At 45.8% G+C, this 20156-nt stretch overlaps 1 protein-coding gene across 3 annotated transcripts in view; it reads left to right on the forward strand.

Annotated features, from left to right (window-relative positions):
• Window positions 1-15451: 15451 nt before the first annotated feature.
• The window catches only part of TWIST2 (twist family bHLH transcription factor 2), a 31402-nt gene continuing 26697 nt past the window's right edge, over window positions 15452-20156 (forward strand). For all 3 annotated transcript variants that reach the window (XM_031604505.2, XM_031604504.2, XM_090144550.1), the window contains exon 1: window positions 15452-16213. In XM_031604505.2, the coding sequence (XP_031460365.1) occupies window positions 15695-16177 (483 nt within the window). In that variant the 5' untranslated portion in view covers window positions 15452-15694 and the 3' untranslated portion in view covers window positions 16178-16213. The remainder of the gene's footprint in view (window positions 16214-20156) is intronic.

Consider the following 20156-nt stretch of genomic DNA (forward strand, 5'->3'; position numbering starts at 1 on the left):
CTTCAACATTTTAAAGCCATTTCAGGTTGTTTTCCCAAACTCTCCCTGACATTTCTTCCTGATGCCAGCTCCTTCAGCAGAGAGCCATCCACCTGGCCACGTGGATGTTGCTTTGCTTTTTCTCTTGACATTCAGAGCTGGAGCCATGTGGAGCCACTTTTCTACTTACAAGCATTGTGCAGAAATGCTACATGTCTGAGAGCAAAAGAGCGCAGCATCCAAGCTGCCCCCACCCTGCGAGCCACGTGTTCAAGAAAAAAAAAGTATGTTAAAAAACTCCAACCAACAACCCTTACATCTTTCAACTTTTACAAAAGGTTTTCTACATTGCCAAAGTTTTCTTTGGTGAACACACGCAACACCTGCCCAAAAACCCAGTGATCCTTATGGATCCCTTCCAACTCAGGATATTCTAACCCTTCAGCCCACCAGCCTTGGTCTGAAAAAAGACACTTTTCCTCTGCAAAGCAGTATCCAGGGGGGGAGAAGGAAGGTGGAAATGTTGTTGATATTTTCTTTTTTTCAACGAGGAACCAAAATTTAAGCCATTCTGTTGAATAATCAGTAGCAAAACCATGTGATGCATTTCATGACTGGGCACATGAACTCTGTACTGTGTTTTACAGAGATGGTCAGAGCATAGAAAGCAGAGAACGGGGTTCTGCATAGATTTACTATTTAAAAAAAAATGGGGAAAATCCACAGTTACTTTAGGATTAGATTTTCAGTGGCAGTTATGTTTGCAATGATTTTAATTTTTTAAAAAATTGACCTCCCTCCCAGCCCTTAGAAATACTTCTGAAGATGAACCCTAATTTCTAAGGAAAGCAGATTATTTTTGTCAGTGCAAAAAAACCTGTTTGTCTGGGGGAATAATTTTACTTGAAAATTTTAACCCATTTAAACCTATTGCTTGGATCACCTGCTTTCAAAGGAAAATCCCCCTTGAAAATATTAAGGTTCTTCAGGAAAACCGAGCATGGAAAGCCATTGGGATGGAAGAAACCCTGGGTGAGATCAACTTTAGGCCTGTCTCAGAGAGGAGACAGACCATAGTATGGCTGTACCCCACGGACCAAAGTGTCCCCACACAAGGATATCCTCTCCTGCACTGTGCACAGCCTGCAGTGGATGTTACCTCCGCATTCAGAAGTTTTGGGAGAAGCTTTCTCTTCCTTGAGCTCTCATTTTGAAATGAAATACAACACGGAGACACACTCAGTAGACAATTGGCAGAGTTCCTGTTTCCTATAGAACCCCACCAGTTCTGCGGATAGAGACTGTCTTTTCACACCCTTTACTAGCACGCTGTGATTTTTTATCTAATTTGATTACTGGTTCGTCCTAAAGGAAAGCAGTGTTTTGCTCGGGCTTTCCTTTCTCTCCAGTGAGGCCTCATGCTCCCTGAAATACTCAAAATCGCTGACACAGTAAGCTCCTCCAGGAATCCAGAGTCTTTCCCACTGAGTTACAAGCTGCCAAGGAGGCTATACTATAACAAAAGAAGTTTTTATATCCTCCTGTAGGCAGAGTACTGGAAAATACCATGAAATGTGCATTATCTGAACAGTATTTGTTGATGGTTCAAGTCAACTTATTTAGGAAATTTCCAGCTGATATGTAAACACGTCATGGAGAAGGACAGAGACAGCAACTGTGATGCAGGCAGCATCTGAACTCTTTCGGCCCCACTCCTGGGACTTAATATCTTAAAAACCTTGTCCATATGAGTCAGTGCAGCAAAGGAGTCAGAATTGCTTTTGTCACATTTGGTAAGTGGCCTGAAATGCAGTCATGGACTGTACAGTGACTCGAAATGGAGCTGGATGGAACATCTCCATCACAATGAAAGTGCCGTCATCCACTAGGGACCTTGCAGGGACATCGAAATGCAACTGAACCATCACCAGCCACAGATATGTCAACTTGAAACTACCTTGTGAGAGTGAAGAAGTGTTGGCAGATGATTTACAGACTGTGGTAACAACCTGGCTGTTCTGGTTCTATTCCTGACCGTGGCATCCAGCAGTAATGGGACAACTCATGACCCTTAGACAGCCAGGAGTCCTGTATAAGCAGTTTCCTTTAGCAAACGTCCCCCCCTAGACTTGATGCCCATGAAATGGGAATAAAATGTACTTTTTTCAAGAGTAATCAGACTATGAGAAGAAATTACAGACTCAGGATCCTTCAAAATCTCTGAACCAAGACATGCTACACTCCTCAACCACTTCTCCCCCCTGCTGCAAAAGGGATGGGTAGAACCTAATGCAGAGATGGTGATTTTGCCTTTTATCCTGCTTTCTTTTTGCTGGAGGATGAGAGGAGAATTATTTAAAGGATCAAATGAAAAATGTTTGAAAGAAGTAAAAGAAACAGATGGGAACTGCAAAATATTAGGTAAACATCAGTGAGCCCCAAACACATATAAGAGCTCAAGTGCGAGAGCTTACCGTAAACAGGAGGTCAAAGTGATCAGACCACGATGGTTGGCTTTAAGCCTTTAAACGTGTACTTAAAGCAGTGAAGAACACTAATGGCTCCCAGGAGGCCTGCCTGACTTTTCATCATATCAAAGTGCTTTGGCCAATCCCAGGTTTTGAACCTCGGTTTTGCCCTCAGAAGGGTTGTTGTGCATCCCCAGTTTTGGTCTCATGGTAATTCCTGCACCTAACCCTTCCCTCTAAAATGAAACATATGCAGGCAAAAGAAACGACTGGCAGAGAATTTTATTATTGATCAGCTCAACTGATCAATCCAGAGCCTAAAGATCAGGATGAGTGAAGTCTCACCATGAGCGATACATGTTTTGCAGACCTCAATCCCACTCTATGCACAACAGGTTGCATATTAGAAAATATTTCTTCTCAGAAAGAGGCATTGCAACAGGCTGCCCATGGAGATGGTGGGGTCACTGTCCCTGGAAGTGTACAAGAACTGTGGGGATGTGGCACTGAGGGACGTGGTTAGTGGGCATGGTGGGGTTGGACTTGGGGATCATAGAGGACTTTTCCAGCCTTTATGATTCTACCTTACATGGTGCCTCTGAGCAGAAGCTGGTGAGACAAAAAGAAGCAGGGATCTAGACATGAGTTTGGGGGGGTAGAGGATGGGGGCAATCCACTCCAGCTACCTCTGTTTGCTTCTTTGTGTCTTAGACTGCAGAAACGATCTGACGACGCTAAAGAAGAGCAAATCTGAAAGTAAACTGGTGGTAGCCTGATTTCTCAGCAAGCAGCTTTCTCTTGGGAAAAGGCAGCTCTTCTCACATATCTGTTTTGCAAACTCTCAGAGTGACTTTGTAGCCAGCAAAGTATCTGTAAAAACAGCACCTTCTGAGTCATAGGAGCTGCCAACTCCTATGCGGATGCGTGTTCCGGAGCTGCAGATTTGGGATCACTCTGAGACAGGGAGCTGCATCACCCTCCGGCTCCCGCCTTCCCATGCTAACCAAAATCTTCCTGCAGAGTCCAATTGCTGGCACAGATGTGGGAACAGGAAGGAGTCCTGTGAGATATTCAGGTCTCAGCTCACATTCTGCAAAGAAAAACCGGGGCTGGCCAGACCAGCAAGCAGACCTCCCCACCCCCTCAAAAAACCCTCGTGTGGTGCTTTCATTTGAAACTCTTTGTGAATTCAATTTCATTTCCAAGAGGTGGGGATAAGAGGGGAAAGGATCTGTCATGTGTGAGTGCTCTCCACTGCCTCTCGCTGATTTCCTCTGCTCTATCCCTCTTCTGCTGACAGGGAGACCCTTCTGTACAAAAACCAAACAGCAAAGGTCTGAAATAATTTGTTGTTGCCCTGGTTTTATTCTAAGCTTGGGAGGCTTTTATGTAGCTATTTCAAAAGTGGGGATGATGCTCCTTATGAAAAAGGCTGAGGATTCGGGTGGCGTTCCCCCCTTTTAAGAGGTAAGAAATAAAAACACAAGAAGGAAGACCCCCTCCACATTTCAAATTTCATCGTTCCCTTTGTTGAAAAACTGAAAGAAAGTATAAATTTTACTTCAATTACCAAACTAAAAAAAAAAAAAAAAGTATCAGCATTTCACTACTTCCTCTTTGCTTTGAAACACTGATGGGAAAACACAGAAAACTGGAACTTGTGAAAAACTATCTAAATTTTTTTGTCTGAGATGTATTTTCCAGCAAAACCAAAATAAGGCTAAAACAAGTCTTATCAGCAACATGTTTTTGATCCCCGCTATCCAACTGTCTCTTTATTTGTAACCCAAGAGATTTGTATCTGGGTCAAGTGTCCGACAAATTGGCCTCCTCCCACGGCACAAGATTCAGCCTATCGTTTCTCAGGTTAGAAATGCATTTTGCAAACTCTCTTTGGGTCAGCGATTAGGCAGCGTTTAGGGCCAATTCATATTCCATACGAATTAGTGGGTCCATTTTCTAGTGACAACAGCCAAAATATCAAATACACGACAAAACTGGCCTCCTTAATGATATTTAAAACATATGGCACGACGATATTCTGCACATTTCCGTAGCTTCACGTGCGCGCGTTACCGATACGCTTCACATTATAATGAAAATATTAGTACACGTTGGATTGCCATCTCCCTCCCCCTTCCCCTTCCCTCCACGTGGAAGGATTTCGTCATATGTCTGCTCCAGTCTGACTTTGTTATTCATCTCTGCTGAGTGCCTGACAGATGTTGGCTTGCAAATTTCTAAATCAGTCTGCTCTGGACTCGCATTGCTCCCACTGCATTCATGGGGAGTTTTACCCCATGTTTGCTGGGAGAAATGCAGTCTGCCTACTGCTGCCTGCAGTTGGATTGACCACTATGGCATCAACACCCCGTGAGAAAGTTCCTGCATTAAAAGCCTTCATCTGGTGACCAAGGGATTCGGGGCTATTAGGTGGTCATTGTGTGTTATGTTTCTACGCACCTTCATTGCAGCAAACCCTACCCTACAAAGATTTCACTTCAAAATCTCCTCCCATCCTTCTCCACAAAAGCACAGAGAAAGAAGACTATATATATATATATATATATAAAAAAAAAAAAAAAAAAGCAGTCACACTTTGAGGTTTTAAAAATTATTCCATCTATCTGTGTGAGGTCAGACTGAGGATTCATCTTTTGCAATAGCAGCAGTGAGCACTGATGCCTGTGGCCTCCTGCTTTCCCGCAAATCAGAATTCTCATGCTTGTAAAAACTTCCCTTGGATAGTTCTTAACTTCCTTGAAAACAAGTTATTTAATTTTCAACCTTTTTTTTTTTTTTTTCCTTTTTGCACTCTTAATCATTTTTCATCAAAACAGCTGCATGTGCTATCATCCAAAAAATCAGATTCCACTAAAAATATCACTGAGCTCCGGTTGTAAAGCATGTAGCAAAACGCTGACTTCTCTAGCTTTGCCTCATAAGCTAGAAGGTATGCATCCCACCACTCCGCCACACGTTGTAAAAGTGCTGCTTCTGTTTTTGGTGGTGTTGATGTGGCAATCCTGTCTCTTTGTTAGCTCCCCAGGTCTTGTGATTGAAGTGAGGCTGAACCAGGGTCAGTGCTCTTCTTTCATCTCACTTCTGGAGCAGCCAAGCTCTTGGTTCTCTTCAAGCTTAGGTTAAGAGAAGAGCTTTCTGAAGGAGAACATGGTTTAGTGGATGTGAGCTCTGATGACTGTTCACATGTCTGTGTGTAGCTTCATGCTTGCAAGGGACTTTGTATGGAAATGAGGTGACTTCACTGGAATTTATTATAAATGTCTGATCTGCCTCCTGGTGTGGTGCCAGAAAATAAAGTGTGACTAACAGTATTTCCCCAGCCTTACTGTGGATCTGTGCTGTCCCTACTGCAGAAGGAAGACAGAAGACAACCCAGAAGATCTGGAGAAACAGAGTGAGGCATTGTGGGGTGACTGATGGGGAGGATAAACCCTTGCAGAATCATTAAGCAAATTCACAATCACTTGAGCAGCCCGAATGAGTGATTTCATCCCTTCCTGCTAGCCATGTCCCCAGGTGCAGTCCCCAAGGGCAGCCCTGTAATGGCATCCACAACCCAACAATACATGCCAAGTCATCAAGAGATGAAACCAGAGCAAATGAAGAGCCAGATCACAGGAAGCCACACAGGCTCATCTGCCAGAGCAGGCTCACAGATCGAAATCCCTTGAAGAAGCTCCTCACCTCCTGCTGATAAAGGGTCCTAGGAGACTGGAGGTTCTCCAAGGGACTGCCCACTCCTTTCAGCAATTGACAGACCAGCTGTCCTCCTGCTTGGTTGAGATTGGCTCTACCTCCAGTTGGCTGCATCTCCCATTCTATTCTCTCCCATCCTCAAGAAAATTACTTATCACACAGCTTCACCCATTCCACTTAGCCAGCTGAGCAACTCTGGAAGCCTTCAGTGGAATTCTTATCAGAGCCCTGAAATAACTACGTCCCAGTTATGATAAAACTACCCTAAAATCCCACTAGACCCACCTATTCTTGGAGCCAGTGGTAACGTCTGCAGCTCAGCGAGGTCCCTCTACTGCTAATTCTTTCTAAATGAAAGGCTGCCTAGCGGCACGCTGGAAATTAAAGCTTTGATGCCAACACACGACTCCCTGGCCTATTATTGCTTTTTCAGATATACTCCACTATATCTAAATTCTACAGATGGGTTCTGTCACGAGTGCAAAAGCAATGGTTTCAATGTCTTCCCCACAAATGAAATGTAAGCCAGCTTATAGAAAGGATCTTCCAGTTATATTTCCTCCATGTGTTATTTTTATGTATCATCCAGAGAAGTGCAACTGGAGAATTTGAATTTAATAAGTGCGGGATATGGGGGACTATTAAGTCTTCAAAGCACAATCAGGCAACAGCGATGGATCAAAGGCCTACAAAAATATTGCAAGATATTATTGGCCCTTTAGGAGACTGAGATACGACAAATGCCTACTGGATTCGTACTTCAGCTCCCTTGGGAGGCCAGAATTATTAAAGGTCGCTGTAAAGCCTGCTGAGAGCAACATAAAATTTTCTGCTGACTTTGCAAGTTGTGAATCAGGCTCCAGGTCACCTGATAGATAATATAGTGGAACCAACAGTAAACTTTATCTTTGCCAAAAGTGCAAAGTAGAAGGAAATGAAACATCACAGTAGTATTGATGCCAGGGAAGAAAAAAAAAAAAAAAAGTCACAAAGCTCAATTGATAATGAAAAAGCTGGGGGAGGTGCAGGCTGAAGACAGGTATATTTTATAGCTCTCCTCCTTCAACAATTAAATGCAAGTTAAAAGAAGTCCTGAGGAAAAAATGCAGGAAAATGTAATACTTTGCAATTCACAACAGGCTGTAGTACTCTTCCCCATGGCAAAGAGAGCTACCTTGCAGTGCTATTTTTTTACTTGAAGTATTTTGGGTAGGTGGACTCGATGATCACTGGAGGTCCCTTCCAACCCCTACAATTCTGTGATTCTGTGATACCATGGAAGTTAGATGACATCCATAAGGCTGCAGCGTCACCAAAACAGGGGCTGCTCCTGGAGAGAATCTGAGCACATGCATCACCTTCTTGACTTCAACACAATGCCTTCCATGCTTGAAGCTGACCGTAGAGGATGCTGTTCTATGCTCAGAGACTGAAACATGACCGATCCTGTAGAGCATACTGGTGCATCCAGCCCTGCAATGCATCTTACAGCTTCACCAAAAGGAACACTGCCCAAAGTTACTTCTCATCTGAGATGCTCAAGGTAGGTTATGCACAGCTGCACTGGAAAAATCAGAACTCAACTTCTTGGAGTACTATTGGAGCACCACATTCCACCAGCTGATCCCAACACAGCCAGTATTTACAACTTGATCTACATCAGTAAGACTTGGCCTATCATTCAGGATACTCCAACATGCAACACGGTCTACCCAGATAGAGGTTGTTACTCTTGAGAAAACAAACCAATGCCACTAACTCATATATTTTTATGATGGCTTATTTTAAATTCTACAAACCGTCTGAGATTTTATTTGTTTAGGTTGAGAGTTTGTCATCTAATTGGTTTTGAAAGAAAATGATTGGGCTTTCCTGCTTTTTCTCAACAGATCTCAATAGGAATGCCAAGCTTGGTTTCCCATGGATATGCAGAGGATTCCAGAAGTGGAACCTGATCTTTTGAGGTCCACTTGAGTCTTTAAAAAGTTCTCTTTCCTCCTCAAAGTTTATTCAGGTGCTTGAGACAAACAGGTGTCAGTAAAGACAAAGAAAAAGAGGTTTTAATCAGACTATGAAAAATAATGTTCCCCCTCTGATGAGCAGTTTTGGTTGAATGTCCTGACTGATGTTCTAAGTATAGCTACTCAGTGAGACGTGTTTCTTTTTGTTTCTTTTCCCAGTAGAAGATTTCAACTTTTCAGCAGTAAATGAATTACTGAAGGGAAGACAAATCAACTGATAGCTAAATGACTTCATCAGGACACAGCAGTCCAATGGGCTTGTAGGACTAAAAGTAAGACTTTTTGGCTTTTTATCTCCATTCCATTTGTGGACACGCAACCGTGGACACAGCAATTCTCTTGCTGCTCAGCTGCTGTGGTTTGTTAGTACCTGGAGACACAAGGATTCTAAACTGAAGCACATAGAAGTAAGGGGGTCAGAGTCAGGGTGCTTGGTTTTCCAAAACAAATCATACTTTCTAAGGAACGCTTCATGAAATGTTGCCGTTTTTAAAAGTCAAACATTTTTCTTCCCCTCTATGACTAATTCTGTCAGATTTTTATTTATTTAGTTGGTGAGAAATTCACCAGTCATCCACAGGGTTTTCCAAGGTAATACCCCTTCCCTCTTCTTGGCCATTTAAATATATAAAAGCAAGGAAAAAAAGAGACCCGCTCCAGCTTTTTTAATTGGTTATTGAAGTATCCTTACCAAATCTTAGACAGTAAACCACAGAAGATGTTCAATAGCATCAACCCCCTCAGAGTGTGAGCCACAGCTCTTCTGAGGTTAGGCTCATATTCTTCAGACCAAAAGTAATAAACATGCATTTTGTCCTCCTGCTGTGGGAATGTCACTAATACCTAAAGCTGCACAGAGAACATGGAGAAATACTGTTGGGAGAGAACGAAATAAAAGGTTAAAATGTGGTTGAAAAGAGATGAATAAGAAGGGAAGAGTGAATATGATTTTTGAGCAGAGTTTCCAGGATAGGGAAGAGGTTAGGCATTTGTTTTTTCCATCAAAGCATGGAAGAACAGCTGTGTTTTGGCTCACAGCAATCTCTATAGCCAGTGAGGCAGAAGATCTAAGTTTCTCTTTAAAGTGGATGAATATTTAGGGGAGGTTCAGTCCAATTTCTTGAGTTGGTCCAGTGATGGCAAAGACCCAACTGGTAGAAATCTTCCTTTCTGGTACAGGAAACCAAGATCCCATCTCTAGGATAGCACTGCCATGCTGATTGGGAGTGGGAACACTGTGAAGGTGGGACTTTTCACCACTGGGATCTGTGATGAATGACCTGCCACTCAGCAGTGACCCATCCAACCCATCAACAATAGCTGCTAATGAGCTGTCCAGTCTCCCTTAGCCAGAATACACATGCAGTGCGATACACAGACTCGATTATGGCTTAAACTCTGGAAGAAATGATTGGAGAATTATAGTGTAGGGGAATGAGGAGTGAGGACAGATGTTGCCTGTTTTTATCCGGGCAGAGGAAGGCTTGAGGGTTTACAAGCTAACATATTAGCAAAGCCAAGGTAGAGTTCAGAGCTGGCCAAGAGACAAAAAATGGCTTAACTGACCCTATTCTCTTCAGAAAAATTTGGCTTTCTACACTTCAGAAATATTGAAAAGTTTCCTCTTGTTTCACCCTTACACTCAAAATTGGAATTTTCTAAATTCTGAAAATTCCCCAAGTCCTAGTGGGCTCCAGCCCAGCTGTTTCTGGGGCTGTGCTAAGGCCACCAGCAGATGCATCCAGCATCCTGGGTGGGGTTCACCTCTTCCAGGCAGAGATTTCTAATATCTATCTGTGTCCAAGTCCATTCTTTTGGCTTCCCTTCTACCCAAAACCTGAACTGCCAGATGATGGCGGTTAAATTCAAGAGGTAGCTTCAACAGTTAAGATTTGTTTGGCTAAAGCTCAGGGCTATTAATCCCTCCTCGCTGTGTGCATATCTATAGAGTGATACATCCAGGCAAACAAAGCTACTTCTGGATCTGCCTTTCTGCATGTCATGTAGTTTTTTTGGGGTACAACTGTGCAGATAGAAGGCATTTCTCAGCAACAAGGAGGCATGTCACACATCCCCATGAAGCAGCCTTCGAAGACTGTGCTTAATCCTCAAATATACTGAAGTTCAGGAGTACCAGCAACAATACTTTAGACTTGGTTTTCACACTGGGATCCTGCTGACCTGTTCAGAGAAGTCTGTGGGGTCTGTGGAAGATGGCTAAAAAAGTAAGCCTTAAATCTTCTTTATGAGATCAGCACCTTCCTTGCACTGCTCCTGGGGTTTCACAGATCAAAGAAGACAGCAAAGGGCTGGCCTGATGCAGTCAGCTTCTGCAGGCATCATTTGTAGTCCAGAGGACAGTCCCTCTCTCCATGGCCTGGAAAGGGAGATGGGGTCAGTCTCCCTACACAAGCACCAGCCTGACCAGACTTTTCCCAGATAATAGCCTGCATTTTTTATTGCTCAAGTCAACCAAAGTTTCATTTCAGGAGCAAACCCTGACTCCATGTTCTGGAGCTGGAGAAGCTATTGAGCAATGTCAATAATACCAGAAGCCAACATTGATGTTTTTATGAATTTACCTGCCTCGAAGTGGGTGTTGCAACCCAAAAAATGCACAAAGCCTGGCCCCTTCAGCAGTGCCTGAATGCTGTTGGAACAGCCAGATTGGGTTTGGATTCTCTCTTGGTGGGAAGTCCTTTCTCCCCATTTTAATGAGCCTGGAGATGTGGGAAGAAAAGGCCAAGAGAACAAAATGCTTTACGTGCTTTGATTTTCCACTTCATGAAAAAAATATTTTCATTTTTCCTAACCCAGGTTTTAAGCTACAGTTATTGCTGCAGCAGCCACAATTAATATTTCACCTTCCAAAAAGAGGGAAAAAAAACTGTCTTCCCTGTGGATTCCCAGAGAGACGTTCCTCTCTGATCTGCAATTAGTGGTAGCCATGGGTAAATGATCTAAAATAGAAATGTTATTTTTGGAATTGTGATAGCTACTACTTTTTACTCCCCCAAATGCTGGTTCTTTTTTGCTCTGCACTGTCATTAAAAATAGAATCCACAATTGCATTGCCACTGCCTTTTGGTTTCTTCCTACAGCAGGGCGCACACTATCTTTTGCAACACTACTGACATAAGAAATTACGCAGATTTCTAATCTTGCCAGCAAACAGCAATCAGACTTGAGACAGCGAACCAAGCGTTCGAGGCAGAACTGGGTCTGGTCTGAATTATCCCTCTCCCACTGACAATGGAGCGTGGACTACCAGGAGCTGTGAAATTGCCCTCTGTCTGACAGTGCAGCGTGTCAGTCCCTCACCCAAGGTCTGTTGAATCCACTGAAGATCTCTTTTCTTATTTCAGAGGGTATTCAGGTCAGAAATTTAGCATATATGTAACTGGACACACCTGCTTGCGTTCCACAGGAGTTGACTCGGATGCAACCCTCTTTTCCAAAGCACGCTGTAGTGCTTTGCAGAAACCAGGCCCCAAATTGAAAACGAATTACAGTGCCATCACATTTTCTGAAAGTTGTTTATGATTTGCACGCATCATTATTACACTGCAGACCGTCTGTCCTGGGACTGTGAACAGCAAATAAAGCAAGCTCTTTATAGTCTAAGAGAAAGAAAGACAAAAGGCGAGTATTTGGGAGATGCAGGGCTGGGTAGCCATGGACAATGCACATCTGTCCCAGCATTTGGGGTTGGCTGTTCTTCAGAGTGTGGCAGGAGGGATGTGAAAGCTAAGTTATGCTTTTGGAAGCACTGCTCTTGAGGAAGCATGATGAGGGGAAAACGGCTCTTGTGATCCATGTGCTCGACCAAAGCTTGGGCAGAGCTATGGCTTCATAAGGGGATGGAAACTAGGAGATGTACAACCCCTTGGTACATGTGCATGTCCTTCTCCTTCTATTTTCTGCACCCAGGTCAGCCTCTCCTTCACTCCTGTATGCCGATCTGCTGCTTAGGGGTTTTATATCTGAGAAAGCAGAAAGAAAGAACGGGCACATCAGCTGGTAACAGTTCAGAAACAGATGTACATTCCTGCACAAAACTCCAACATTAGCGGATCCAATTACTTTGAAACTGTGCTCTGCTCCACAGCCTTATCCCTAAAGCCTCACACTCCTTACCTCCTGCCTCTTATCTCTGCTGTTCGCTCGTTTCTTTGCTTTTGATTATAAACTTGTCACTGCTTTGGGAAACATCCATCCACTGTACCTAGCCACTGCTGCAGCACAACAATAAGGAAACTAAGTCAAGAAGCAGAAGTACAAGATGAAACACGGCTGCCCTTGTGCAATGACAGCAAGGGGAAGATGCCTACCCCAGGTCACATTTACTGGCTGCTGCACAAGCATCAAGGAATTACACTCTTTTTAAGTCACATCCAATAAGAGAGAAAAAAACAGCTTAACTAGGCCTGGCTGCAGCAGGGGCCATGCAATGCTGCTTGCCATTTGCAGGTAGGAACAGCAGGATAAATCCAGGTACTCTCCTCTGCTGTGCAGAGGGGATGAAGGGTGATTTGCTGACCAAGCCCTGCTGTTGGGATAACCTGCACCACAGCCTTTATATGGAGAATGAGCACTCTCCCTAAAGCCCGGTCTGTATTCACAGTTCTCCTTTAGAAGCAAGCTAGTGAAGCTGTAGCAGCATCACGGTGGATGTCACTCTGTTTAAACAAAATGTTAAACTTTCACCAAAGCTGTCTACTTATACTGTAGTTTTAACTCTGTAACTCTTTTCTTCTGTGCTGAACCATCCACCATCCTCTTCCCCCACAGTTACCCTCATACCATGGGGCTGTGCCACAAGTCCCTCAGATTTCTCCTTCCTCACGCTTCCCCCGGCTCCGTGAATCTGCAGACCGTGGCTTTGGTCTGCTCCAAGGAAACATCTTTGCAGTGTTGTCAACACCACTCCTAGCTCTGGCACTAAGTGCTGCTACAGGACAGCCGTAAAGAGAACACGCATCCACAGCTGTTCTGGAGCAATGCTAGTTGGAGCCGGGCTTGTAGACCTGTAATTACAACACAACACCATTTCACCATAAATTTGTCCTAGTGAAGCCTTTTGGATACTAAAAAGCTTTGCACATTTAGAGGCTTTGCCCCCTTAGGGAGAAATCCTGCCTTGCTTTCTCATGCAAGCAGTCCTTCGGGTTGTTCGCAGGAGCCAGGCAGGGGGCTGGGGCTGCTGTGTATTTATTTAATGCAGCCGTGGCGTGCAGGATGCGGAGGAGCATGGGGCCTCTTTCGCTCACTCTGCACTGGAAGCAGCCTGGAGGGGCACAGATGAGAGAACAAGGAGCAATACTGCAGCCCGAAGCCCAAAGTGTGGTGCCCAGAAGCTGGTTGTCACCAGGGTGAAATGGTTATGCAAGCTGCGAGGTGTGCGTTTTGGGGTACAACCCCACAGTCTGCCCCCAAACCCTTCTATTCCCCCATCCCCAGAGGAACTAAGACTCACTGGTAAGGAGCCTCCTTGCTCAGAAAACCCCGCTTTTTGTGTTGGAAGGCGGAGGTGCCCCTCCATACTTTGGTGATGATCTCCCTGGCTCACTGTGTGATGTATACTCTTAATATTTGGAAATGATCCCAAGCACTCAGAAGACTTCTAAGTAACTCCAAACTGAGCACTGCTTACTAGCAGTTCTTTGCCCTCCAAGGCACAGTTATCATCAGGACGTTCTTATAGGGACCACGGTATTGACTGTAGTTTATTTCACACAAAGGGCTGCTGCTCAGCTTTCCCAGCACAAATGCCATTTGCCCTGACTCAGCCGAGAGCTGTGTCTGCCCACAGACCTCCAGGTCACGACTGCACAGAGGTGACCAACCCTTGGACACGTCCACAAGCACCGAGCCCTTCTCAAAGCCTGGCTTTGGGGTGTGAGTGGAGGCACCGTCCTGCCTGACCCAGCAGAGTCTTAAATTGGATTAAAAATCTATTTGCTGAACTGCCTTGCTTTCCGACTTCTGTGCTGCACCTGAAAACCTTTCCTTTTGAAAGCAAACACAGGCTCTCCCCAGGGGCTGCCTGGGGAAGTCTTTCCACTATAAACATTACCTACCAGTAGTGGAGTCAGCCCCAGGCAAGCCAAAATTCCTTCTCCGACCAAAGAACACTTTCCAATCAAACCAGACATTATTTTTTCCATTAATGAGTGTTGATACCTACTGGAAAACTCCGCAAAGAAATCTACTCCAAAGTAATTCTTCTGATACAACATCTACATTTTACGAGTTTCTTTTGTTTTTCTCTTCTTTTTTTTTTTTTTTTTTCTTCTGAATTTATTTTATTTTCCTGTGCCGTATCGAACACACAATTTTTGCTGCTCAGGAATGCATCTGTTCCTGCAATCTGGGCTTTAGCTGAAATCAGAGGTCCAAATCCGAATGTGCCTCCACAGAAGCAAGTGGAGTTTTCCCACATTTTCCCCGGTGTGCTGGAGAGAAAAAATAGATCTTCATCTTCTGTTCGATGCATCAGAAAGACAGACACCCCCTCTCACTCCCCCCCAAACCCCGCCATGATGTATATACCCTGGATGCCACAATTTCAGCTGTGGGGTAGGCTGTAGGAAAAGATGTCCTCTGAGATTCTGCAGCGCTCGCTTCCCAAAAAGGGCTACGAGTAGAGGAATGGGGAAAAATGTGGGGAGAACCATGGCAGGAGGGCGGCTGCCTGTCCAGAGCATGCGATGCAGGGCGTTCCACAAGCCAATGCCTGCTTCTTGATGACCCACGTACGGTGCAGAATGGTCTTCCCATGTCCCTCAAAGCACAGACATTGCACCCAACCCCCTCTCCTCCCAGTGTCCCCCTGGTGTCACCCATGGGGCACACGGACAGATCCCCCCATATGTTGGGGCATAAAGGATGTCCCCAGAGCACAGGGAGCAAAACTGGGGGTCCTTGCTCTGTGTGGGAATCTGGGGAGCTCACAGGGAAGGGGGCAGAGGAACTTGAACAAAGCACGGTGCAGTGGGACTGGGGATCCTCCCCAAATCCCCGTATTTGTGGGGTGCTCCCCAACCCTGCGGCACAGTGAGTACCTCCCGGGGCAGGGGTGGGGGGTGGTCGCGAGTTATCTTTTATTCGAGGTGCTTTCCCAAGATTTTAGTTAAGTGTAACATAAAACTGTGAAAGTTTAGCAGGGGAAAAGCTTTCCTCCCACTGACCTGGCCGGCCAATCAGAAGGGAGCCCCGCACCTCCCTCACTTCTGACAACTATTTAGCAACTGAGCTCAGCTAAAGTTTCCAAAAAGTTAGAATAACTTCCTCTCTCCAAGACCTCAATTTTTTGCACAACTCCGTCCTTGAAATAAGAGCCCTTCAAGCAACCTGGAAAACGTTTGGTCAGCAAAAAAAAAAAAAAAATCCTCCTGTTTTTCCAAAGGATCTGTCTCAGGAATTTAAAGCACATTTAAGACACACACACTCACATAACATAAGGAGGGGGGGAAAGGCTCTTCCCCTCCCCTTCTTGCAGAAAGCATGGAAGAAAGCTCCAGTTCTCCTGTTTCCCCTGTGGATAGCTTGGGGACCAGTGAAGAGGAGCTGGAAAGGCAGCCAAAGAGATTTGGCAGGAAGAGAAGATACAGTAAGAAGTCCAGCGAAGATGGCAGCCCCAACCCAGGGAAGAGGGGAAAAAAGTCCAGTCCCAGCTCCCAGTCTTATGAAGAACTGCAGAGCCAGAGGATCCTGGCCAATGTCAGAGAGAGGCAGAGGACTCAGTCGCTCAACGAAGCTTTTGCCGCCCTGAGGAAAATCATCCCCACGTTGCCCTCTGACAAACTCAGTAAAATCCAGACCCTCAAGCTCGCGGCGCGGTATATAGACTTCCTCTACCAGGTGCTACAGAGCGACGAGATGGACAGTAAGATGACGAGCTGCAGTTACGTGGCTCACGAGAGGCTGAGTTATGCCTTCTCAGTCTGGAGGATGGAGGGTGCGTGGTCCATGTCGGCCTCACACTAGCCACCGCCGGAGAGAGGCCAGCACAGCCGCCAAAGGGTAAGGAACCGCGGGGCCGGCAGGCGAGGGGATACCGGGATGGGAAACGTGAGGATGGAGGGGCCAAACCTGTGGGAATTTAAGAAGAGAAAAGTCCCGTGTGGGCAAACTATCAAATACACGGCAAGTTGTCGTTGGGAAAATCGTTTGTCTCGCTGCTCCGTGAGGATGGGGGGCAAGGAAAGGGGGAAGCATCGCTGCATGAGGTTTGCCGGAATGCGGCTGCTTTGGGGAAGGGTTGGAAGACAGGCTGACAAGGGGATCCGAACCAGCTGCTGCAGCACACCGAGGGCGGCTGCGCCCCAGGCACCCTGGGTTGGTTGCATCCTCCCCGCGTTGGGGGCACGAGGTGTTCCGCAGAACCCTGCTGGGGCTGGGCGACGAGTTCGTCTCGCTGCACCCCAGGTTGGGTTTTACTTAAGAGAAACGAGCTGCAGATGTCGGCTGCCCCCCGGGCCCCTTCCCCCTCCCTCAATAAAGGCAAACAAAGATAGAGGAGTCCTGGGGAAATTTTCATCTGGTTCAGTTTCCCTTCCTCAAAGTGCCGGTCAAACAGAGGTTGGTGTTGGGCTTTTGTTGGCTGGAGCGTAGTTTCTGATTTACTCTCGGAACTAAACTCTTCCTCATCGTTTTCCATGACGAGAAAACCGCTTCCTCTTTATGTCGCCTTTGTAATATTTGGGGAGGAATGAACAGAAAGGAAAGCAAAACCAAACAGCTCTTAATTACGCTCTCATCCCAAGCTAATTAAAGTGAGCAGCTCTGCGTTGTGTCAGCCGCTCCGCGCGGGGCCGACGCTGCCCAGGGCTCGGTACATAAAGCAGAGCTGCTATCCCACTCTGCCCAGCACACACTGCTTGCTGCTGCAGGATGCAGGCAGATCCAAAGGGAAATTTACCCCCTGCAACGTGGTGATGCAAAATACAATAATTTCACCCTTTGGAGAAGCAGCTCCTCGAAGACGGGAGGAAAGCTTTACCCTACCAGCCCACTGGGCAAGGTTTTCAAGGCAAACCCATTTTGTTTTAGAGGTGATCAGTGGCTGATTTAAAATCCTGACGCAGCCATGGGATGTTATTTGAAAAAGTGCTCAAGCAGGGCTTACGGGTGGTGCAAAAGGGTTGAAACCATTTTAAAAACCACTTCAAGCAGGCGCTTCCCTCGCGCCCCGACGCAGCCTGTGTTTTGGGGCTGTAATTAAAGTTCCTCCTCGCTCACATAGAGACCTCCAAAATGTCAGGCTGAAAATGAGTTGCTCTGCCCATCGCACATTTTGCCCTGCCTGTTGTTTGGCTTTGCTTAAGCAGGTAACGCTGCTGTCGTGGTTGTATTCCAAGTGTTTGTATTTTTGCATTGCTGTGCCCCGATTTCAGCTGCAAGAAGCCTAAGCCGAGTCACTTTTAAGAAGTGCAAGCTCTCTGTTTGTAAAACTGAGTGTCTTTTCCCATGCTAATCTGGCTAAAAGGGCTTCAGCAAATAGATTAACAAAACATACGCAAAACCCAGGCTCCTTGTCAAAAACAGATGTAAAATGTCCCGAACACATATTTCTTCAGCAGTTTAGATTGGCTGAATACTAAAGTGCTGTGATGGAACAATGCATTAATTCTGTTGTTTCCTAAACGATGTGCTGCCATTAGCCAATGGCTTTTTCTAAACCTATTATCTAATATATATCCATTCCCCTCCATCGTTCCATGCATTAGTGGCAAACCCTGCATTTTTCTACCCCCACTTCAGACTCCTTGTCAGTGGAAATGTTGTTAACAACGCTCCGACAAGGCGGGCTTTGTACGCAGATGCTCAGAGATTGTCCCTGCATAAAAGAAATGGGGAGAGACATTTCTGGGCTGCTTAAAAACCTACGATGTCAACCCAAACCCCACCACGGTTTTGCTTTTTTGGGGGTTGATTCACACTCGATGCCTTCCCCACTCCCACCTTGGTGGTGAGCAGTGGATTTTGCTCAGCACTTGGATGCTTGGGGGGGGGGTCATGGCCACCCCGAGCCCCCCAGCTCCCCGTGAGCCTTCCTCCCTGTGTCTGTGTACGCGTGCACACGCGTGCGGTTGAACTGTTGAAAACACTGTTGACAAATGGCCTGGTGTAGCGCGGTGCGGTGTCAAATTCTGTCCTCTATGGTGACAAAAAATTATGTCCGCCAGCATAAGAAGCCCTGATGAGATCTTCAAGAAATGCTTCAGAAAGCCGGGTGGCGTGGCATAGTCTGTTGCACGTGCCCATCCTGAGCAGAGGTATTTTTAGGGACAAAAGGGGATGGCAGAAAGTGTAAGAAATGACTGTCTGAGTTTGGGACCCGCTCCTGGGGACCGAAGAGTGTGGCATCCATTAGTGAGCCCCGTTCTATCATCCTCCATCTCGGTGGGTTTGAGAGATGTAGGAGAGGAAAGGCTCTGTCCTGGAAGAGGCGGTCATCCGGCTGTAAGGATCAGAGGAGATTTTTGATTAGAAAATCAGAGTCTTGGGAGCTGGTATAATGCCACCTGGCCACTGCCAGTGCCAGTAGGTCCGTGTTGCTCACTGCTGGGCCAGAAGAGGATTTTCTGCTTGCTGGCCCTAATTACAGGCAGCTCACTCCGGTAGTTCCAAGAGAAGCAGGCGCAGCTCTGTGCTTCAATCAGTGCATAGGCAGTGGGATGTTTCAGCAGATGTCCAAAGCTTGGGACTCGGTGAGCCTTCCTTCCCACCTCCCCTCCTCACTGCCAGCACCTGCGTCCCTTCCCTTGCAGCCAACTTCTCCTTTCCCCTTGGAAAGCCCGCAATGCTATAAACCACCAAAAAAAGAAAAAAAGAAAAGGAAAAAAAAAAATAGGAGAAAAGAAAGTAGGTTTCCCATTATTCCACTTGGTAGGAAACATCCAGTCGGATGTTGGGGAGCATCAGCAGAGTGCAGAGTGCACACACTTGTGGGTAAGGGGGCCCTGCCAGCAGCCCTCCCTTCTCCTCAGAGCCTGTGAGCACTTTGCCATCCCTGGGCTGACACTTGCAGCCACAACACCTTTGCCATCAGCCTGCTTTGGGGAATCCACGCATAGCACATGCCTGGTACTGGTGCTCTTGCAGATTTCCACTGCTGTTTATGAAATGTATAAAAGGCGAGCATCCTATTTCATTTCGTCCTTAAAGAAGCAAACAGATGTTATCTCTGCTGGCCTTGGGAACAAGCTCATTCTATGGTTTACGAGAGCAGGACAGTTAGCTGGGGGTGCTGTGACACTGGAACTAAGCCCTTTTTGTCCCAAAAGCCCTATTTTTTTTTTATAAGCATCCTTAGAAAATGTAAATATATTTCCTTGACGGGAAAGATTGTAAAGTTTGGTATTTACATTGATAGGTTTAAAGTGGTCTGGGTCTTTTTTTTTTTTTTTTTTTTTTTTTTATCTCAGTGCATTTAAAAGCTCAGCAAAATGCATTTTGGGTCTTCTGTTTACGTTCGTGTCATTTCTTGGGAAAGAATAAATCTGTCGGGCAGTGAACAGCAAACACACAGCAGTCAGCCAGAAAGCGCTCGAATTCAGAGCCCCAGGAAAGAGAGGATGTGAGGAAAATCCTCCATTGAGCAGACACGCGAAGGCAAACCAGCCACATAAATTAATTATTGATCATAAGGAGTTAGAAACAGGCGTAGCGGAGAGATGCGTTGGATTAAAACCGAAGGATTGCTACGAGGAGCAGTAAAGGCATATTTTAATTTAATCCACTTGAGCCGGTGCGGTGCTGTCTGTCTTATCAGGAGAGATGTGCCTTGAAGGGTCACTGAGGAAGCAGTAAAGGCACGCATTGCTACTAAGCGGTCCTCACGTGTCTCCAAATCAGTTGTCCTCACTCTGTGCAGAGTATCTCTGATGTTAAGAGCAGACAGAGCTTCATCATTAAAACAAAGGGGAAGGGACTGCAATGCTTTCCGAATGCTTTGCGTTCC

Source organism: Phasianus colchicus, chromosome 7, assembly GCF_987193195.1.
Source record: "Phasianus colchicus chromosome 7, bPhaCol1.hap1.1, whole genome shotgun sequence".
NCBI classification, from domain to species: domain Eukaryota; kingdom Metazoa; phylum Chordata; class Aves; order Galliformes; family Phasianidae; genus Phasianus; species Phasianus colchicus.